Source organism: Mustela putorius, unplaced genomic scaffold (genome assembly GCF_011764305.1).
Source record: "Mustela putorius furo isolate JIRA1106 unplaced genomic scaffold, ASM1176430v1.1 tig00003867_pilon_pilon_pilon, whole genome shotgun sequence".
NCBI classification, from domain to species: domain Eukaryota; kingdom Metazoa; phylum Chordata; class Mammalia; order Carnivora; family Mustelidae; genus Mustela; species Mustela putorius.
In genome coordinates this window covers 22,540,986-22,565,400 of record NW_025422019.1, presented here as the reverse complement: position 1 = coordinate 22,565,400, position 24,415 = coordinate 22,540,986, and the positions used below count along the sequence as shown (strand labels likewise).

Sequence of the window (24,415 nt, the reverse complement as noted above, 5' to 3'; positions counted from 1 at the left end):
GACTGCCAGGTCTCTGTGGATAACCCTGCTTCCAGTGTAATATTTCTACTGTTGTATATTACAGACTTCTTGTCCCAAGCTTCTTTCAGGATTTTCTCTTTGTCATTAAGACTTGTAAGTTTTACTATTAGATGACCTAGTTTATATTGATTTTGAGGCAGGTTCTCTGTGCCTCCTGGATTTTGAAGCTTTATCCCTTTGCCATATTAGGAAAATTCTTTACTATAATCCATCCCAATATACCTTTTGGCCCTCTCTCTCTTTCTTTTTCTTCTGGGATCCCAATTATTCTAATATTGTTTCATTGTGGCATCACTTATCTCTCAAATTCACCCCTCATGGTCCAGTAGGCATTTGTCTCTCTTTTGTTCGCTTTTTGATTCTCTGTCATTTGGCCTTCTATATCACTAATTCACTCTTCTGCCACTTTTATTCTAGCAGTAAGCATCCTCATTTTTTATTGCATCTCATTAATAGCTTTTGTGAATTTCAACTTGGTTAGATTTTAGTTCTTTTATTTATCCAGAAAGGGTTTTTCTAATATACCCATGCCTTTTTTGAGTCCAGATAGCCCACTGATAATCATCATTCTGAACTCTAATTCTGACATATTACCAATGCCTGTATTGATGAGGGTCCCTAGCCATTGGTACTGCCTCTTGTTCTATTTTTTTGTAGTGAGTTTTTCTATCTTGTCATTTTATTCAGATAGGAATATATGAATGAGAGAATAAAATATTAAAAGGCTGGCAAAAATCCCCCCAAAATGTATGGTAACCAAATCAGAAGAGACCCAAAACTGGGGAAAAAGAAAGGGGTAAAATTTTTTTTTTAATTAAAAATTTAAAAAAATGAAATATGTATTTAACTGGTGAATAGAACATAGCCACCTACTTTATTTGGGGTGTATTCTGGTATCTTAGAAGAAACTACTTCCCAAGATGTTAAAGAAAGAAAAACATATATATACAAAAATAAGGTTGAACATAATGAAGAGATGGAATATGACTAAAAGGTAAAAATTTTTAAAAAAATCTAAAAATGGAACTGATAAGATAAGTTGGTTGGAAAAAGAGGAAAGAATTTGCTCAGGTTGGAGACTAGAACAAAGCTATGTGCTGGATTTAGGGTATATTTTAATATATTAGAAGAAATTGTATTTCAAAATTTTAAAGGAAAAACCTTTAAAATTTAACCTTTGTATACAAAATATAAAGTTAAATACAATGGAGGGATAAAATATGACTATAAAATGAAGATTTAAAGATATTTTTAAAAAATATATTGTTAAGATAAACTAGTTAAAAAATGTTGAAAGAGGAAAAATTTTAAAAATAGAATAAGGAAAAAAAGTAAAATTTAACAAGTTTAACTTTTTTTTTTTTTTTTTAAAGATTTTATTTATTTGTTTGACAGAGAGAGATCACAAGTAGGCAGAGAGGCAGGCAGAGAGAGAGAGAGAGGAGGAAGCAGGCTCCCTGCTGAGCAGAGAGCCCGATGTGGGACTCGATCCCAGGACCCTGAGATCATGACCTGAGCCGAAGGCAGCGGCTTAACCCACTGAGCCACCCAGGCACCCCAACAAGTTTAACTTTGAAAGACTTAAGGATCAAGGAAAAAAATCCATGAATTCTATGCATTGCTTTCCCCTACCTCTGGAGTTCCACTATTTTCATTGAACTTGCTTTTGGCTAGATGTTCTTGCTGATCTTCTGGGGGAGGGGCCATTCGCAGTGAGTCTCAAATGTCTTTGCCTGAGGTAGAATTGCACTGTCCTTGCCAGGGGCCAGGATAAGTAATCTACTTGGCTTCTCTCTCAGTATCGTTTGTTTCCTAAGCACTTTCCATAGAGCTTTGGAGCACAGAAATGAAAATGGCAGCCTCACAGTCTCCAGATGGAGTGAGCTGAGAACTCAGGGCCCCACTTCTCAGAGAAAAGCAGTCAATTCCTCCTATCTCCCTGGTCTCTGACCGTACTTTGAGCTCACCTGGTCTGGACTGAGTTTTTCTATCTCTGGTGTACAGCCATGTTTGGAGTGTCCAAACCCAGCAGATTGCTGCCACTCACCCCCATGCCACTCCTCCCAGAGGAGGATGGAGGGGGTTTCTCCAGATTTGCCACTTGTGGGGTCCCTGCTCGAAGAGCAGTGGCCCAACAGTGCCTTGGATCAAGGGTTAAGGTAACTCCTTGGCTCCATCTCTGTAGTTGTCTTCCCCACTGTGATACCTGGGAACTCTGCCATACTCAGATGCCCCTGATCTTTCTGTGACCCTGTGGGTTCTGAGACCACATTGTCCTTACAAGGGCTCCACCCCTGCTTAGCCTCTGGAGTGATGTCCCTCAGGGGAGCTGATTTATAAAAGTTCTGATTTTGTGCTCAGTTGCTCAATCACTTTCCAGGAGCTGGCTCCTCCCCCTGCATTCCATCTTACCATCATTTTGGATTCACTTCTCCAAACCCCTACTTTCCAGAAAATGGTTGATTTTCTGTTCCTAGAATTGGTGCTTCTATCTTGTGTTGAGTTTTGTAGGTGTTTGGAATGGTTTGATAATTATCTAGCTGAACTCCTGGGACCTGATGTCATTTCAGGTCCTCTGCCATCTTGCTTCCTGTTTGGATATTGTGTTATATTACCTGAGTAAAATTCTCTCATTCTTTTTCACTCAAATGTGTAATTTCAGTACATGGATGCATTATAATTGATGTCACCAGTTTTGCAATAATGGTTTAAGCTGTTTTCAGTCTTTTGCTAGTATATAGGAAGTGGCAACACATGTCTTTATAATACATCCTTGTGCATTTTGGCAAACCTGTTAATAAGAAAACATCTAAAATTAGAATTACTCTGGTGAAGAATTAATGCATTTTTTATTTGTTAGATTTTGTAAGATTGCCCTAGACAAATTATTGTTTTGAAGCCCCCTCAATATTGGGGATGTTTTTTACAATCTTGTCAAATCTCTATCTATTATTCTTTTTTGTTAAACCAAACCAATCTGGCAGAGGAAAAAAATTATATCAAATGGCTTATTTAGCTTTTTCATTAAAAGATATTTTTGGTCATCATAGGTTTGTAAGTCACTGTTGATTCATTAATTTTACAATTGTATTGTTTTTTTGATCTTTGTTTTATTTGTAATAGCCCTTCTATATTTTAAATAAAGTCCCTTTTTCACATATAATAAAAATTTTTCTAGTTTGAAAATTTCTAATTTCTAATTTCTTTGTGTTGAATTCATAGTGGGATTATATCCCACTATATTATATTGCAATGTGAAATCAAATGTATTTATGAGATTGTTTGCAAATTTGTTCTTCATATTTTCTGGATATGTGTAATGACTATTTCAAGTCTTTGTTGTTTTGTTTTCATATCTATTTTGTTCTAGAATGTGTATGCATTTATCATTGTTATTCTAAAATGATTGGGGCACCTGCGTGGCTCAGTGGGTTAAGCTGCTGCCTTTGGCTCAGGTCATGATCTCGGGGTCCTGGGATGGAGTCCTGCATCAGGCTTTCTGCTCGGCAGGGACTCTGCTTCCCTCTCTTTTTCTGTCTGCCTCTCTGCCTACTTGTGATTTCTGTCAAATAAATGAATAAAATCTTTAAAAAAATAAAATAAAATGATTTTATTGATCCACTTAGATCATGTTTTAGTGTAAGGATCAAGATTCAGCCTTTTTTTTTCCCCTCCAGATGGCTAAGCAGTATTCCTTACATCACCAATTTTGTAATTCCATTATCTGTACTATTTTGTATATTAAAACCATATACCAGGTAGATGAGTACTTGATATTTCTATCCTATTCAATTGTTGATGTGTTGATTGGTATTCTGTTAAAAATATTTTGACTATTTTTAGTTCAAAATACTTCTAAATAGTTGGCATTTACAGTCCTACTCATAAATTTCTTCTCTTTTTCATGAAAACTCCAAACGTTATTTGCATTCTTATTTTCTTAAATTTAGGATAAGCTTATAGGATTGTAATAATATTGTTATTATTTTAGGGAAATATTTTACAGATATAAAGCTTCTCTAAGACCAAATTACTTCTTTATCCAAGACTTCTTTTGGATTTGTTTGTACACTTTTTAATTTTCTGTATATACATTCTCTATACTTATATAGTTATAGAGAATGTATAGCATATACATTCTCTATAGTTCTTATATAGTTAACCTAAATACTTTGTTTTATGATAGATTTTTAGATCCATTTTCTTTTATAGTCTATTGAGATATAAAACCTACAGATTCCTGTATAATTTTTGAAAGTAGCTATCTTTTTTTATTCTTAGTTTCTTATAATTTTTAGTTTTTATTGATTTTATGATTATTTGATTATTAACTGCACGTAATAATACTCTTCTAATTTTATACCTCACTTATTTCTGTTATCTAATTATATTATATAGTATTTCCAGGATAATATAAATAATAACATTATTAGTTTTATTTGTGATGTAAAGGCAAAGCTTATAATGTTTCTCCATTTATATAAAATTGAATAGTGAAATCTCCATCATTTTTTTTTTTAGATTTTATTTATTTATTTGACAGAGAGAGATCACAAGCAGGCAGAGAGGCAGGCAGAGAGAGAGGAGGATCCATCATTTTTTTTTTTTTAAGATTTTATTTGACAGAAAAATAGAGAGAGAGCACAAGTAGGCAGAGTAACAGGCAGAGGTTGAGGGAGAAGGAGGCTCTCTGCTGAACAGGGAGCCCGAGGTGAGGCTGGATCCTGGGTCCCTGAGATCATGACCTGAGCCTAAGACAGCTGCTTAACTGACTGAGCCACCCAGGTGCCCCATCATTTCTTATTTTAAGAGTGTTTTCATCAGTAACTAATGTTGATTATGAAATGTATTCATATTAACTATGGAACTGATGATTTGTGCTTTTTTTTCTCATTTGACTTCATAGCATGGAAAATTATTTATGTATTTCTGCAAATAAAACTTCTTTTCACCAATATTTTGATTATTTTAAAATTTAGTAACCTTTAAATTTGACATAGACATCTGAATATATAGACTCTGACATACACAATCTGGTATTTTTCTTTTCCCTTTCATTTGCCCTACTCCTTTTATGAGTTGTTGGTATGCAGTCAGCTAATAACCAGTATTTATCTTCAAGTCCATTTTTTAATTACATTATACCTTAACATTGCATAATCTAGAAAAGAATTAATTAGAAGAAAAACATAACCATTCTGGAAAATTTTAGAGTGAAAAAAGATTGACATAGATAGTGGCCATTGCTTTCTCTGTGTTTCATGTTATTACTTTTGAAAACTGCTGGCTAAACAATAATCATTCTTTTCCCTTTCAAAGTCAATAAAGAAAAACATATTTCAATAACACCTGTCTGTATAGACCTTAGCTATCAAGATGTTTAATAACATTTATATTTTATGAAAAGGAATACACATGTCTAGGTGTGAGGAAGAGTTAGAGATCTTGGGCTTATGAATATAATAAACAGAAGGACCTATTCTCCTGTGAAATAAACCATTTGCTTTAATTTAGGGTTGCAAAATCACAAATTACATGTACCTGAATTTAGGTCTCTAAAAGTGACTTACGTAAAAATGCTTGTTCAGTGTTTTTTTTTTTTTTTTAAGTATCATAATGAAGCTTTCAATTAGTCCACAAGTTGTTTTATTAATAGAGCTAGACAATAACTTGAAACCAAGGAAAATATCGTGGCTTTAACTTTAAGATCATTTTAACTGGAGTGTGAGACCTATTCAAATAGTCATGAAAATAAACTGTCAGACTATCAGCAAATAGATTTCTTGGTAATAGCACATAGTTCTGCCTCTGACTGAAGATGGTAATGACTATTCATTATGACAGTGACTTAATTACAACAATCAAATGGATGATGTTTCTGTTTTCTTAAGGGAGATGCATCAATAAAGCATGGAGATGTGATGGAGATATCGATTGTGAAGATCAGTCAGATGAAGATGATTGTGACAGTTTTTTATGTGGACCACCCAAGTACCCTTGTGCTAATGACACTTCAGCCTGCCTTCAGCCAGAGAAACTCTGCAATGGGAGAAGGGACTGTCCAGATGGGTCTGATGAAGGCGATCTCTGTGGTATTGCGTGTTTCACTGATTTGTTTCTTTCTGGAGACTAGAAACATTTAGTCCACTTGCTGATACTTATAGTATACACTCCTTCCATTTATTTCCTTTAAATGTAATGTTTAGCATCAAATCTTATCTCCATTTTTCAGGGACTGTAAGTCTGTAAAAGTTTTTAAAATATGATCAGAAATTTCCGATAATGAAGCAGAAAAGTCTGGACTATAGCCAACTAACTTAATTATATAATTGTGCTCATCACTTAGAGCTCTGGATGGTTAATGTTGTTTCCACAATGAAATGATATTTTTTTTGTCAGTGAGTCATTCTCAAAAAGAGAAACTTTTTATTATGGACAAACTCTATAGGATAGAGTTTACTAACATCCAGTGGATTTTATCATACATTGCAATCATTACAATAGAAATATTTTTTAAAAAGAGGAACAGAAAGGAAGAAATTGAACAATAAAACCAACTGAATATTATTCAAGTTTATATAATTTTCTCTGAAGTTTTTAGTCCTCTTACAATAGCTTTCTTGGGCATGCTATATCTAGTTAAAGTGATTATTTCAATCTGATAGCTTTTGAGCTTTGAAATCACTTTTGACTAGTCATCTTTTTTATGCCAACCAGAACATATAAAGAAAATTACATTTCCTTCTCTGTGGGGAGATCAGACATTTAGCAAGGAGATTTTCAAAATATGTTTTCTAGATAATACTGAAGGTGATATCAATAGAAAATGAGGAAGGGTTTAACAGAATGATAAGAACAATAATGAGGTGACTAGGGACTGAGAAAATGACTTTAGGAAATGATGAAGCTACCTAATTGAAAATAAAAAAGACAACTACATTTAAGCCAAAAGTTATCATATTTTGATCTGAATTGAGTACTAATAGAATACTGAGTGATAAAAAATCTGTTATTATGTTTTGATTTATGCAATAAGTGTCCTGTCTTCCAAAGATTCTGTGATTCTATAAAATACCCTTGAAACAATAACTGTAACAATCTTTATTCAGTAATGCTAAAATTTATTTATTTGTTTATTTATTTATAAAGACATTTATTTATAGAGTAAGAGAGAGAGAACAAGGGGAGGGACAGAGGAGAGACAAAGAGAGAATCTGAAATAGACTCCCCTATCAACATAGAGCTCAGAGCTCCACACAGGGCTGGATCTCAGGACCCTGAGATCATGACCTGAGCCAAAAATAAAAAGTCAGAATGCCAAAAGGACTGAGCCACTCAGGTATCCCTGGGATGCTAAAATTTAAATAAAATGATTCAACCCCCGCCACCTCCCCTCAAAAATCCTAAAATTAAGCAACAAATACAAGGTAACAAATACAAGGTTAGCTCATTTGTACTTACTTCTTTTTCTCCCAGCTTATTCCCCTTATGGAGTACATTGGTGGATGGAAATATCTCTTGCATTACCATATGTGAGGATTGTTCGTGAAGGTTGTAAGAGCAATTCTGAAAGAAGAAAACTATCTTTGCTCTTAAAATTGAAAATGTGTAAATTTAGGAAAAAATCAAGATTTTGACAGGCTTAGATTCTGTTCTTCAGTTACTTCAATTAAATCATCTAGGCAGGTAACTTAATTTCTTGAAATGTCAGATTCTTCATAACAAAAAAGGAGATCATGATATTGAGCAGGAAATCATGGTAATAATGTCAGATGCACTATAGGTATTGAAAGAAATTATCTTTTCTCAACCTTCAGGTTAAATGAAGGCAAAGAAGACAAAATACAATCATCAAGAAAAATGAAAATAATGCTATAAAAACACAGCCTTATTTTCCTGTCCTCTGCTCTCTGAATTAGTAAAATAAAAGAGCAAAAGGGATTTCTTCTGAATTTATTTCTTTATTTGCCTCAAGACTGAAAATTGCCTCTTACTGTCAAGCCACTATATTCATCAGCTTAGGAAACTTGCTCAAACATTTCAAAGAATTACAGGTGTGAAAGAGGTTACAATAAAGCTAGGTGTGGTCATTCCAGAAAGGATAAAAGTCAGTTCTATCCTGCTTATAGCACTATGGCATATTGAAGTCCTATACTGTCCCCTTTGTGAGGTGAAGTTGAAGGAAAGTTAGGGAAATGAAAATCAAAAACAAATACTGGTCAAAGGATTGAATTACTTTCTATGGTTCTCCTTTTCCTACCTTTTGTGTGTACCTTTGTACTATAGTTCCATAGATGGAATCCTTATAGGCAATATTGGTACCTATAGAGAAATGGCACTTTGGTCTTTTATTTTCAAGATCCTTGCCCATCAGTCGTCGGTTAGATCCTGTCCAGCTAAGAAGGGTATTGGTTTATGAGTGCCGCAGCAGCCGCCATAATGAGTTATTTACCCAGTGGATATAAAAGATGATATACCAAGTGAATTAACTTTAAATAATTGGCATGCATTTAGCTAGTAGCTAGGAAATTCCTTTTAGAGAGAGAGAGTCCCAAAGGCGAAAGAGGTTTTTTGTTTGTTTTGTTTTAACCGTTTGCTGTATATGATGAAAATGTAGGTTTTGCCCTCTTCTGTTTGCTCCTTTGAAATAGCTTTCAAAAAAGCTGTTTATTTATTTATTTATTTTTAGTGTTCCTTCTTTTACCATCCTCTGTTAAAAAGGTAACAGGGATTGATTGATATCCTATTCCTCAATACATGTAAATTTGTACAAAAATATATTGTATGAAAATAATTTGTAATCTGTAGACTTAATACTTGGGAGATATCCTAGGATGGAAAAAATCATACTCTTTGACTAGTGAAGAGATTCTTGTTTTCTCCAGGTAAATCTGATCTGTAAAACAAAATCAAAACCAAAACAAAAAATCAAGTAAAGGAACACTGAATGAAATAATTTTCTTAATCCTAGTGAAAAGATATTTTTCTCAGGGGGATTTTCAAATGATTTCAAGGGGAAATGTATATACTTTAAGAAATAGATATTGTTTAAGAAACAAATGAGAAAAATCTTGAATCATTCAAGACTAGAGTTAACTGTTAAACTTTACTATAAGGGTATATCAAAGATAAACAAAGCTGGACACTAGGTAAAATGGGGAGGATTGATTTTATTCAGTATTTATTATTGCAACAGAGAAGAATATTTCTTGTGAACTGAAATCAAATTCTCTGAAACAAAAGACTAGAAGCATTTTGCAGCCTGGAGTATGGTAAGGGAAAGGCACCAAGAGGTGATAAGGGGGTTGATCCATGTGACTAGGCCATTGGTGCTTATCCCAGAGAAGAAACCAATTTCTCATATCTTTGACTAGAGACGGTGGTACAACTCAAAACAAAGCACCCACAGGGTTGCCAGCAAGAGTGAAAGAGTTATCTTCTTGAATGCTTGCATTTAAAAGAGACATTTCTCAAGTCCTTGAAAAGACAGTTCTGGGAGGTAGAAGATTACATATTCCATGTGCAGAGAAAATAGTTATAACTGCAAGTTTTTTTAAAGTAATTGTTCTAAGATGAGACTCCAGGACCTGTCTGCCTATCACCAGGTTTTTGCTGGAGCAAACCGTCAATTCTCCCATCAGCATAGAGCTTTCTCAAGCAAGTACTTTAACAGAACTGGAGTCATACTAGGAAGGCTGTCCTAAGCGGTTAGAAACTATGCTAGTGTTTGGTGAAATCTCTTTTTGGGTGGTGACAGGAGTATGATTGGGGAAGGGAGTGAAGATTGAAATTATTTATACTAAGGGTCTGCAATGTTTATAAGCCATTTTGAGGACTAGTTGACCAAAAGTTTCCGAGGAACCTGACTAGAGCTTGATCAATGAGAAATTCTTTTTAAGTAATAAAAATTTAAAAGAGAGTTTCAGGATTAGGGCACCTGGTTGGCTCAGTCAGTTAAGCATCTGCCTTTGGCTCAGGTCATGATCCCAGGGCTGGATCAAGTCCCACATCGGGCTCCGCGGTATACCATGAACCTGCTTCTTCCTCTTCCTCTGCCTGCCATTCCCCCAGCCTGTGCTTTATCTCTCTCTCTCTCTCAAGTAAATAAAATTTAAAAATAAAAAAAAAAAAGAAAAGAAAGAAAGTTTCAGGATATAATGACATGCTTAGGGTTAAGGAGGAATTAACAAGGGACTAGCCACACAAATACTGGCATTAAATTTATATGTTTGATTTAGATATCAATGTAAATTTTATTTTTTAAAAAATCTATGACTTCATTCCACCAATAGTATCAGAAGAATGGTCATATTTGAAATAAGCTAAGAGAACTATAACAATTTTTTTTCACCTGGGTATGATGATACTTCTTTACAGAAAGAATGACATTTGAAATAAATGGGGAAAATACCTTAAAATGATTATTGTTTTGATGACTATGATATGGGTGAATAAACATTTTTGGGAGAGCCAAATGAATCTACTTTTTTCTTCTAAAATAATGCCAAACTTGAATTCTTAGAGAAAATAGTTAATATAATCATTGTCCTTTTCTTATTATTGTAATTTCTTTTCTGGTGACAAATAGTAGGAAGAAAAGTTGACCTATATAGAACTTAAAAAAAGGTAGAAATATTTTTAAAGTGTTATACTTAAGCTCAATTTCTGAACTAGATAAATTTTCATAGACATCAGGAAATATTTGAGGTACATAAGTGACTATTACTGCAATTTGTCAATCATTGAACAATATTCTGTTTTAGCATGTCTCAAAAAACACCTGATTAGACAGGTTTTGAGAACAACTTAAAAATATTTTTAAAATGAAGGAAAGCAAATCTTCTTTTAGCCTTATTCCTATGTATCTAGTAATAGATAGGAATAGGTAGTAGTGTGTTTGAAAAAACAGTTATCTGCTATTTTCATCAATGGCATAAGTAGGTCATCTTGAAATTTTCCCAAATGGACAGGTAGTGGCTCAATTTGGGGGTAGTGGCTCAATTTGTGCATTTGGACATTTTTTATTGAAAAAATATTGTTAACTGTTTATTATATGGTAGGCACTGTGCTAGTTATTGGATATACACTGCTAAACAGAGCAAATAGTTTGTACACCCTCTGGACCTTACAATTTATAATGAAATAGAATCAGAAATAAATATATGTAATGCAATTCTAAATTATAAGACTATGGTAGAAAGGGTTTCTTTCTTTATAAACCAATCATATTATCTATGTAATAAATACTGGTTACTCATTATTTTAGTACAAATACCAAGTCAACCTTTTTGTGTATATGTATATTATTTATGATGCTTCCATGACCTCATTGAATTAATCACAATAACCAATATACAGGGTGTAATGTACAATTTACATAACTTAAAAATAAATGACTGTAACCAGTAAAGAGCAAGCTAATCCATCCTGCATTATCATTATGAATCAGACACTAGATGTAGAAATATATATATATATATATATATATGCCTGTTTATATACACTGAACCAAGTCAAATTTTCAGATCATCAATGTATGTCCTTGGGGAGCCGTTAGCAACTGATTTTGCTCAACAGCTGAAAGATTCAGCATAATTTTTCCAGTTATAATAGAAAGAAACATTGAACACACTTTACCTCTATGGGGTCAAACAAAGTATACTTTAAAATTTTACAGAAATGAAAAGCTTCCATTCCCAGTTTCTATCATGTAGAATTATATTTGGTCATTCGATGAATTATTTTATCATTCCTACCTCAATCCCTGAAAAAAAAATCCAGAGAGCTCTCTCTATTCATTTATAATATCCTTGCTCTAATTCTAGCCTTAGAGAATTGAGTTCAATGATTAGTATTTAATTGAGCAAAACAATTGATAATGCCCTGTAATCTGTTCCCCTCCTTTTATAGATGAATGTTCACTGAACAATGGAGGCTGTAGCAATCACTGTTCTGTTGTTCCTGGAAGAGGAATTGTCTGTTCCTGTCCTGAAGGACTTCAGCTCAACAAAGACAATAAAACGTGTGAAATTATAGATTATTGTAGCAATCATCTAAAGTGCAGTCAAGTGTGTGAGCAGCACAAGCACACAGTCAAGTGTTCATGCTATGAAGGGTGGAAGCTGGATGTGGATGGGGCAAGTTGCACAAGTGTTGGTAAGTAGATGTGTGTTTTGCTAGATTGAAGAATAGCAAGTGTCTTTCTGTTTATTTCTTTTTACCCTGTGTTGTGTATCTCAGTATATTTAAGAATAGATCTTGAGAGAATACTCCAAAAACACCTTTGAAGAATTAATAAAAGGATTCAACTAAGTTTAAGTGAGGCATTTAAGTATAATTTTTCATTTTTAAATTATTTTTTAATGTATTTTACTTATTTGTTTGAGAGTTTGAGGGGGGCAAAGGGAGAAAGACTGCCCACTGGGACTCTGTCCTAAGACCATAGGATCATGACTGGAGCCAAAGGCAGATGATTAACAAACTAAATCACCCAGGTGCCCTGAATGTATAATTTTAGACCTACTCCAAAATCTTCTGGACAGAGCATATTACAGTATCCTTATAACCACCATCCTTCAGATTGGTTCCTTCCTTCTTGAAATGCGACTTCATCATCATCCTCCCAAAAAGTTTCTTTTCATACTATCAAAAGCATTTACTTTTATTTTTCTCTGAAGCTTTCAGAACCCTCCAAAGTCTGGTCCTAGCCGACACTTCTGGTTTTATTTCTTCTACTCTTGAAATAAACTCTTTGTTCTGGCTTTGTTCATCTTCTAACTGTCCATTTAAAACATTCTGATGATTCTCTAGATCAGATTCCATAGTGGGAAGAAGAGAGATTATAGAATCTGACTTTGAACTTTGACCCTGCATCTGGCATTCATTATAGACATGATATTAGGCAGGCTACATATACATACATTTTAACTATGTCTTCCTTATAGTATGTTGCAAAACTAAACAGGAGAAAGTGCTACTGTGCCACATACCCATTAGGTACTTAACAAATTGGAGGTTTGGGGGGAAAATATTACCTTTATTTTCTTTAATGTCTCACGGTAAGTTAATACTACTTATTAGCAGCAACTGTGTATCTCCAATTGAAGTAATAGACATTCACATCATGTTAAACTTGTTCTGATATTTCAAAATATCATATATATTCAGGCTTTGGAAACCACTATTACTTCAATAATGGGAGTCATTAGACCTACTGTTCAAGCTGTTATCAAATATCTTAATAAAAAGAATGCATATTACTACATCCCAAAGTAGTGTCTTTTTGATCAATATTGGTAACAGCATTTTAGTATACAGTGTTTTATTCCTTTGCCTATGTAAATTTATTTTATTTGCTTTTTTTATTACTCTTTTTGCACTTTTTAAGACTTTCTGGTAACCGGCATACAGATTTTATCAGACAGCTAAGAACTTATACATCATAAACTTTTCTCATTTTGTTCCTTCTGCTTAGATTGTATTTCCCTTCTTTTTCTCAAAATATCCTGGGTATTCTTTCAGACCTATGTGCTCAAATATTTCTTCTTTAAGGGAATAGTCTTTCAAATATTCTTTTTCTCTATTTCTCCTATGTCTAGAATATATTCTCCATGAATATACGTGTCCGCATTTTTAATTTTACTGTTGTATATTTCCATCTATGTGTCTTCTATATTCCTTATCTTTCTGATGAAATAATAAGCAGCTTGAAGTAAAAAATGAAGTTATAGGTTATTCTCTTATGTTTTATATAATATTCAACCCACTTATAGAAAAATAATATAAAATCAAAAGTGTTATATTTTTGCAGAGAATATTGTTATTTTATTCTTTTATTTCAAATGTTGTTTTGTAATTATTTCTCCTGGCTTTTAAAATTTGAGTCAGAGATGCATACATTTAGCAGACATTTATTCGACTCTTTTCCAAGAATCTGGTACAAAGTAATTGGCATGAGAGGCTGAAAAAAAATAACAATTTGTCACAGTGATAATAGTCATTTTATTTATGTACATGTTTGGATTGGAGAAACAGTAGATCAAAGTATAATCATATTTTACATGAGAATTGGCTCCATAACTGGTTTTTGGATACAGATGACAAAATTATTGACTTATTTTAGTGCTTTTGTGTTCTATGTAATCAGTAACAACTCATGTTCAATGTTAAAATAATTCAACCTTTGAATATGGGACCAGATGCAAAGATAATCTGCCTAATGTAATTGGCTCCTTCTACTCTAAGCTCATAAAGAAACTCTAACAGTACTGCATCAGTTATCACTGTTAAAATTGCTATATTTTGCACCTACTTTGTTTATAATTTAAGAAGGAAGTAAAGGTATATTTTACCTTTTACAGTTAATATGGTGCTTTCTTGTACAGAGACTTTAACCTGCTGGTAATTTATCCCTTCTGAAACACATAGTACACCAAATACGATTGTCAGCATTTATATTATTACAGATAATACAGGTTTTGTTAGCTATTGAAGATTATTTATTTAAACCAATTTTTATATATAAAAAGAATTTATTCTGTATTTTACTCACTTCCTTTCTCTTTTTGAAAACCTATAGTAGATTCAGAGTTCAATAAAAAATGAATTAACCAGTAACTATTGGATTTTGAAAATAATATATTTTTTTCATCCTTCTTTTTTTACTTTTTTTCTATCATTTTCAAGTTGGGTCCCCACTTCTAAAATGTGTCCTTTCTACTGAATGCAATACCTGTGCTTATTCTTCTTGGCATTTTAAAAGTAAAGAATAATGGTACTTTTTATGCTTCAAATTAGAATCAGGACTCCTCCATGCTTTTTTGCTCTTGAATCTTCTATAGTTCTTCCATATTTTCTTATTTCTCTCAACTCCTTACTTCCTAAATTCTTTACAATCTGGCTTTTGCTGAATTGCTGAACTGATTCCGTTTTCTCTAAGTTCACTACTAATATCTTGTTAGTTAAATATAGAGATTTCCATAAGTACTATTTTATGAGCTTCAGTTTTTATTTAATATAGCTGTACTCATTTTTCTTGGATATTTCAATACTTTATCAGTTCTTTATATGTTTCTGCCTTAATATGTAATTCATTAATCACTTTTCTCCTGAAGTGTTCATTTCTTTGTACTATGAACATCCAAAATACTGCTGCTGATTGTATTATCTCTAGTTTCTTTTCTGTTTAGTAGACAACTTACTTGCAAACATGCAGCATATTTCTAGTTACATGGGGAAGAATATTATAGCATTCCTTCTTATCTTCTCTTAGCCCGAATTAGGTTAGATTTCCCCACCAATGTTTGTGTGGATCTTATTCTATTCTATTTCCACCTTTAGGTTTTAAAAATTATATTTGATACAGGGACCAGTTGAAAGGAGGTTGCTCAGAAAAAAGATAATTGGTGACCTCCACTAAGAAAGAAAAGAACAGATTGAAGATATATTTTAGAGATGAGATTGTCAAATATTGAACAAAAATAAGGAAAAATAATTTTTGTAATACATATTGCCTTGAATATGGTTAATTTTTTGGTATGCTGTTTTCTTTCATCCACCAAATTATAAGCTCTTCAGGGTAAGAGAAGTTTGTTATATGTGCTATTTATTTCCCTTAAGTGTCTAGGAACAAAGGAGTATTCAATAAATATGTCTTTTCTTGGGGCGCCTGGGTGGCTCAGTGGATTAAGCCGCTGCCTTCGGCTCAGGTCATGATCTCAGGATCCTGGGATCGAGTCCCGCATCGGGCTCTCTGCTCAGCAGGGAGCCTGCTTCCCTCTCTCTCTCTCTCTGGCTGCCTCTCTGTCTACTTGTGATTTCTCTCTGTCAAATAAATAAATCTTTAAAAATAAATAAATAAATAAATAAATAAATAAATAAATATGTCTTTTCTTGTCCATTTTTTATTAACTAAACCACAAAATATTTTGTGAAAATTATATTAGATGCCAAAAGAAAATATTGTGAATATTTTAGAAAAGTTATATTTATTTTTCAATTCAATTTACATCATTTTTAGGAGATTATTGATACAATCCATAATTTCATAAAAACAAAACTGTATAAATGTAGTGTTCTATTGATAAACTGTGCCCATTACATACTCCAAACCTTAATTCTCATGTACCCGTACATATGTTCTCTTGGAGATCTTCCTTTATCATCTCAAATCAAATTACTGTGGCATTTATATTTCTAGCTATGCTGTTTTTCCTACTATCCAATTCTCTTTAACTGGGTAGCATTGAATCATCTCAAAATTATTTGGCTGAACTATACTCTTTCTATTCTCTTAATTATCCATAGTCCTGGCAGCATCCCTAGTTTTCTTCTGGTCTTCAGGGCCCACAATCTGAACTTATCTTTGACTTCCCCAGTTCTTTGCTGCCCTCTCTCTCCATATCTTAATTGTGTTCTCCACGAAGTTTGGACTTAGTCCTCCTTCTCCAGTTGGTAACATCTGTACCACAGTTCCAGCCAGGAGCTACAGATGTTGTGATGATGATGGCATTCCTTCCTCTGGCCTCTTTGTTTTCATCCTCTTGTTTCTTTAGTTTGTAAGAAAAATATATTGAAACTTGAAAGGATACAGTATTTTTTTTTAAGAGAGAAGGAAAACAAAATCTGGCAGATGAAAGTTAATGGAAAGAGGCCCAAGTGGAATAAAGAGGAAAAAGTAAAAGAAAAGAGAACAAAGTAATGATAGGTGAACTATGTTGGGGAATAATGGTAAATAAATGTGAAAAGATCAGGGGAGGGAAGCTGGGGGGTGGTATAATTTGGCAATCCACTTCTTTATGTTAGTAAAATGATACTTTTATGTATCAGTGTCTAGTTATGATTTTAAAATAGAATAAATGAATTATTAATGGAAAGAACATCAAATTCTTCAATCTGCTATTTAGGGCCCTTTTCATTTTTTCTTATTTTATTTCTTATTTATTTTTCATTTTATATTTTTTTTAATTTTTATCTTTTTAACCAAACTAATCTTTCATTATCATCCACTGTGAATTTCCATCTGAGGCACATTATTACTTTTTTGCTCTTTAGTAATGGTAGTAAATAAATAGTGGCCAAAATGTATAAGTACTTTCACATACATCCCTTTATTGTACCATCTCCTTCACATACTCCGTTCATTATCATCTGTGACCTTTCAGGATGACAGTATCTTCTACATTCTGGAAATCCTGTACTCTGAAACCTTCTCCTCTATGGATTTTTCTTCAAATTAATTATTATAATATTACTAACAACTACCATTTATCAAGCATCTACAATGTGATGGGCAATTCATTTATAACTTACAGGAAACCAACAGATATTATTAATACTCTGACTTTATACCTTTAGAAACTGAGATCCAGACAGGCTATTTCATTTACCCAGGGCCTGTGGCAGAGATGTTAGAGCAAAGCTTTTGAACTTCATTCCACCGGACGCCAAAGTAAGAGCTTTTACAAGCTACTACAAAGATCCAGGCCATCTCTCTATATGGTGTGCCCTCAAACTCTTGTAATGCCTTTGAATAGTGTATGTCTATGAGTTTATTTCTGTCACCACTTAGACTTAAACTTTCTTAAAAGCGGAGACTGTATTAGTTATTTTATACCTCTTTTGAAATATGTAAAAATAATTTTGTAGCAAATGCTTGTTCAATGTAACAGCTTCCTCTATTACCTAAAATAGTAACAAGTTTTTAATAGTTTTTCAATCTGTGCTATATGTACAGCTAATCTATTGTTTCTAACCACTATGTAGTATCATATGGCATGTACCCACCTGTTATTGTTTATCCACTCTACAATGTAAGTATGATCAAATCACCCCAAATCTCTGCACAAGTAATGCTGCCATAGATATACATTTGCTTATTTGTACAAATCTGCATGAAAATTATTTGGGGCCAAAAATACTGACTCATAGTATTACTTATACTTCCTATAAGAAAGTAGAACCAGTTTCTTTTCAGAATGGTAGAACAGTCTCCACCTTCACCAACAGTACACTTCCAAAGTCCCCACATCCTTGCCAGCTCTTAAAATAATTAAACTTTCTAGTTTTATTATCCAATATATTGGAGTAAAGTGATATTTCATTGCTTTAGTTGTATTTTTCTAATAATGAATTTGAGCATTTCTCTATACTCCTGTTAACCTTTTGCATCTCTTCATTTCCTTTGGCCATTTTCCTATTAAGATCACTGCATTTTTCTTACTGATTTGTAGGAATTAGTTGCATGTACTAAACTTCAGACATATCAATTATCTTCTGCATTCATGTACTCCTCTATTAGTTTCATTCACATTGACCAATGTTTATTGAACAATTCCTCTTTATCTTTCTGCTTCCTCATTCACTCCTTTTTTTACTTCATTCTTTTTCTTATTTTTGTCTTCCCATAATCATTTTTATCTCCTCTCTATTTGATGTATCCTGGGCTATTTGTTTATTGATTCTTATAATTAATCATTCATTCACTTATGTAATTTCTGGTTTATTTATTTATTTATTTATGTTCAGTTAGTCAGCACATAATACATCATTAGTTTTTGATGTAGTGTTCAATGATTTATTGGTTGTATATAATATCGAGTGTCATCATCACATGTGCCCTCTTTAGTACCCATCATCTGGTTACCCCATCCTCCCACTCTCAATTTGGTAACCCTCAATTTGGTTCCAAAATTCGAGAGTTTCTCATGGTTTGTCGCCATTTCTGATTTCTTCCCATTTGGTTTTCCCTCCCTTCCTCTGTGGTCCTCTGCACTGTTCCTTATGTTCCACATATGAGTGAAACCATATGATAATTGTCTTTCTCTGCTTGATTTATTTCATTGTGTATATGGACCACATCTTTATCCATTCATCTGTTGAAGGGCATCTCTGCTCCTTCCACAGTTTGGCAATTGTGAGCATTACTGCTACAAACATTGGGGTGCATATAGACCTTCTTTTCACTACATTTATATATTTGGGTGTTTATTAAATACAACCTAGCAAAAAAGCACTGAGAAGTATCTTAGAAATGCAAAGATTTTTGCTCAGTCTCTTAACCCTCAATGAAATCACTCTCTCTTTCAAATATACACACACCCCAAATGCAGATTCTTACCACTTATTAATGGAAAAGATAGATAACGTTTTAAGAAACCTGAAATATAAAGCAGAATGACTAAGGAGTAATATCCAGGAATTTTTCAGATAAGTAAAAAAAAAAAAAAAAAATTAAATGGAGAAAAACAATGAAACGAATAAAAAATAGCTCTCAAGAATATTGATGGACAGACTGTGATATAATCTTATCAATTTATCAGTTTGAATTTCATAGATTCTATATCCTCTGCCATTATGTAAATCACACGAGTAATATTTCACTATCATTCATTCCCAACATAGCTATAGCTGAAGGAATGGGGAAAAGGAAGCAATGATACATATTGAACCAGAGTAAACAATAGACCATTTACCACATTCTAAGTTGCTAGTCTATAGAAGAAATGTATCTATTGATAGGGACAAGGAAATTCAAATAAATTATTAAATATGAGAACAAAAAAAAAGAAAAGAAGAACTGAAATTGCAGGAGAGAAAATATTGTAATTATAATATCAATTTCTTTTTGAAGACATTATATGTATGATAAAGAATCAGGAGCTATTCATATAGAATTGCTAGTTGTAGAGTCATCATAATAATTAACCCAAAAGGACTAGAGAGGAACTCTTTCTTAGACAAGTCATCTACTGCTTTCATATACTGTCATGTAACAATCATTGTGCAAATCTGTAGTAGATTAAAAGAAAATCAAAGAAAAAAGAATTGCAGATAGCAGACCTTTGAGGGTTTTTGAAAAGCTATTTATGATGTGCTACATTTATAAAAATAAAATTCTTCACTTTAAAAACTGTAATTGTAATCTTTGTTTCATACATATGTCTTCTCATGGTAAAGTGGAAGAACTTTAAGCCTCTTCCATATTGAGTCTCATTTGGTGGTTTGAGCTGTATAATTCAGTCATTTATGAGACTGAATAAATGACTAAGAGCTAGCATACTGAGAAAAAAGTTAGTAGACTACAAAAATGAAGGACTTCTTATTTTGCTAATATTCATTCCAAATTGAATTTGCCCCAAAAGAAGATATTATATCAAAATTGAAACACATGAGAAAATACTTCATTGTGTTTTATCACCAAATATTTTAATACAGATTTTGTTTTATATTTTTATTATTAAAGGGAAAAAACAATGTAAGGACTTGGAATTTTGAAATCTAGTCTTCATGATTTCCCAGTAGTTTATGAAATTACATATTAGATTATTCATTACAACTCTTTTATTTTCTCAAAAAAGAAACAATAATTTGGTAAACTAACAGAAATATTAAAAGTAGAGGCATTTGGAGAAGTTATCAAGACTCAGAGTTCAAATAGAAACGATTTAAATATCTATACTTTGATTTTTTATTTTGGTGAACAGGTTTATTATAGTCATGTGTAATCGAGTAAACATTTATCAACTATATCCTCTATACAAAATGACTATAGTAAATATAAGAACTTGAAAAGCCTTTGGGCAGTTTTAATAAAAGAGTCAATGTAACAGTCATTGTTCAGAGTAAATGAGATATGATTTTGGGGTACTGGGCTGTTTTAGTCAGTGAAACATGTAGCTCTTGATCTTGGGATTGTGACTTTGATCCTCACGTTGGGAGTAGAGATTACTTAAAAATAAAATCTTAGGGTGCCTGGGTGGCTCAGTTGGTTACGCCACTGCCATCAGCTTAGGTCATGATCCTGGAGTCCCAGGATTGAGTCCCACATTGGGTTCCCTGCATGCTCTTCAGGGAGTCTGCTATCCCTCTGACTTTCCCCCTCTTGTGCGCTCTCTCTCTCTCAAATAAATAAATAGATAATCTTATAAATAAATAAATAATAAAATCTTGAAAATAAAAAGAAAAAACATAGGTTTTAATCACCTTCCACTTTATGAATTCTTTCAAACATACTGGAGAATAGTGTATTCACAGCTAATATTTTAGTATATTGAAAATTTATCCAATTTATTCATGCTGTTCATGATATAAATAATTTTCTGAAAGCGACGGAACATTAGATAACTTTGAGGTCTCTGTCATCCATTCTTCCATCCCCAGAGGTAGCTACTTTTGTGAAATCGGTATTTCTGTTCGGTCATAATTTGTGTTCTTACACAAGATATAATTTTTGTGTTCCTAAATTTACAAATTCATATATAATATATATCCAGCAGGAGTTAGTTGGATTTTTTTTATCACAAATATGATTTTGAGATACATCCATAGTATTTATATGGTTCTGTTTATTCCTTTTAAATGCTCTATGACATTCTACTATATAAAAATATTGTAGTTTTGTTAATCTTCTCCTGTTCATGGTCATTGACATTGTTTCCAGGTTTTGCTACATCAAACTATGTTGTAGTGAAACCTCTTATGATGTCTACTTGTGGAAATGTGCACAAGTCAAAGCACATGTTTAAGTGCATATGCATTCTTCAGTTGCACATGTTATATCTATCATTGTCAATAGGATATCCAAAGCAGCTGTACAGATATACACTACTGTCACCTGTTATAAGAGGTCCTCAGTCTCCAAATCATTGTTAACACTAGACAGAACAGGGCAAATCCATGTTCCTCCACTTACTAGCTGTGTGTCTCTGGCATACTAATTACATAACTTCTCTGTGCCTCTCTTTCTTCCTGTGCAAAGTGGGGCTGAAAATATCACTCACTTCATAGGACTTTGTGAGGATTACATAAATGGAGTTCTCTAAAATATTTAAGAATAATCCTGTATACGAAGCACTCTTTAAGTGTTTGCTAATTTAGTAATGTTCAGACTTCTAAGTAGTTGCCCAAGACAATACTTTTTGGTCTTGTTGTTTTAATTGGTATAAATTTTCTTAACACTCAATTTCTGCAATTACCTCATTATTTGTGGATTTTTTTTTCCTCTTCTATACTTGATTAGAGGGCACAATTTTACCACTCAGTTTATATTATAGATCTGTTCAGATTTTCTATTTCTTTTCAAGTTAATTTTGGTAAAATATTTGTCTAGAAAATGGCATATTTTACCTATTTTCAAATTTATTATTAAAATGCATGTCACTCTTATTTTTTAATATTTTGTATCAAATAGGCAAATAGGAAAACAGTGAAAATAGGTATTGAAGAATATGCTTATCTTTCATAAGTACTTTCCTATTTTCATCCTTCCTATTATTCATTTGTACATATATATGCATACATATGTATATGTATTTGTTCTTCTGTAGGTTTATCTTTATTTTATTCATCTTTCAAGCAAGTGGCTTCCAATTTTTTTGATAATATTTTTCTCTATTTTATCAATTTCTGTAATTATATTTCTTTTATTCTTCCTAAATTACTAGAGTTATTTTTTTTCTGGATCCCTGAATCTATATATTATTTTATTAATTTTTAAAAGATGAATTCTCCATTTAATCCAACTACCATACACAGAGGAGAAATTTTTTAAAAAGTTAAAATATCAGTACGCTCTATTTTTTCCCTGTATAGATAAAATAGTTTTCAGAGCTAACAAACTGAGTATAGTTATACAGATTAATCAGATTGAAGCAAAAATTATGATTTTTAGGGAACAATTAATTAAAAATTGTGTTTGTACAGTTTTTTCTTCTCTACAAGTTTCCACACTCATTACCATATTTCCTTTTTTAAAACAGATGATTTGCAATGTATATACCATAAAATTTATTCTTTCAAAGTGCACAATTCTGTGGTTTGTAGTATATTTACAGAGTAGTGCAACCATTATGACTCTCTAATTTTAGAACATTTTAATCCCTCCCCCAAACAAACTCCATATTTTAAATACATACACTCCCCATCAAGCCCTACTTCATCATTGGTAACTTCTAATTTATTTTCTGTCCCTGTAGAATTGCCTAGTCTGGACATTTCTTAACAATGGAATAATATAGTATGTGGTCTGTAGTGACTGGTTTCTTTCATGTGGCCTGATTTCAGGATTCATTCATGTTTTACCATATATCAGTATTTAATTTATTTTTGTTCCTGAATAATATATTTATTGTATTGATATGCCATCTTTTTCATCCATTCATCTGTTGACAAGCATTTGAATTTTTATTCTTTGATTATATGAATTATGTTATGAATATTCATGTGTAAGCTTTTGTGTGGACATGCATTTTCATTTCTCCTGTGTATACAAATAAAAGTGGAATTTCTGGCTCATATGGTAATTCAGTGTTTAACATTTTGAGGAACTGCCAAAGTGTTTGCCAAAGTGGCTGTGTCATTTTAAATTTCTGCCAGTGGTGCCTGAGGGCTCCAATTTCTACACAATTTTGCCATCAGTTGGTATTGTTTGTCTTTTTATTATAGTCATTCTAGGGGGTATGAAGTGGTATCTTGTGCTTGATTTGTGTTTCCCTGATAACTAATGATGTTAAGCATCTTCTCCTATGCTTATTGGTCATTTTTATAGGCTCTTTGGTGAAATGACTATTCAGAGTCTTGGCCTAATCTAGGGTAACTAAGTATTCTTCTAATCGTTGTGTTATTTTAGTTCTTATATTTAGGTCTATGATACATTTTGAATTAATTTTTATATATGGTATAAAGTTTCTTTGGAATGTGGAAATCCAGTTCACCCAGCACATTTTCTTGAAAAGGCCATTCTTCCCCTGTTGAACAGTTCTCTAGAGTTTGGGCTTTTGGGGGAGCTCCAAACCCATCTGCCCCCTCTGGGGACTTGGGGACCATTTGTTTTTAAATCTATGATAAAGCTAAGGATGGGGGAATGGGTTTGGTACATATAAAAACACCACATAATACTGATATTCAGCAGTTTTTCTTGAGTAAACAGTCATTGAATTGTTATTAGACTTTGTTGAATTTCTGGAGTTCAGAAAAAGTGATTTTCAAGATTTTGCCAGAGATTTCACTGTTCTTATGAAGGAGAGGATTTTTGGATCCTTGTTTCACCATTCAGTTACAGATTCTCTATTTCATTAATTTTAATTGTTCATGCTTCTTAATCTATGCATTTGCTTCCATAATATCTTTCTTTATTTTTCAATTCCTGATTGAGGACCTGTTGGTCAATAAAAATGCTTAGTGATTATTTTTAGAGCTAATGCGTATGAGGGGCTTAACAGTCTTTATAATTGATTCTTAATTTAATTCCATTGTGCTAAGAACAAGTGTACATTATTAGGTTGATTATTTGCATATTTTGAGACTTACTTTGTGGACTAGAACATGGCCATTTTGTTACATATTCTGGGTATGTGCTTAAGGAGAACATGTCTTCTGTTTTGATGTACAGATTTCT

General features: G+C 32.7%; 1 protein-coding gene across 1 annotated transcript in view; it reads left to right on the top strand.

The window, feature by feature from the left end:
* Nucleotides 1-24,415, top strand: part of LRP1B (LDL receptor related protein 1B) — a 1,620,129-nt gene that overhangs the window by 908,831 nt on the left and 686,883 nt on the right. The window contains exons 22-23 of the mRNA XM_045066491.1: nt 5,913-6,113; nt 11,932-12,177. Of these exons, the coding sequence (XP_044922426.1) occupies nt 5,913-6,113; nt 11,932-12,177 (447 nt within the window). The remainder of the gene's footprint in view (nt 1-5,912; nt 6,114-11,931; nt 12,178-24,415) is intronic.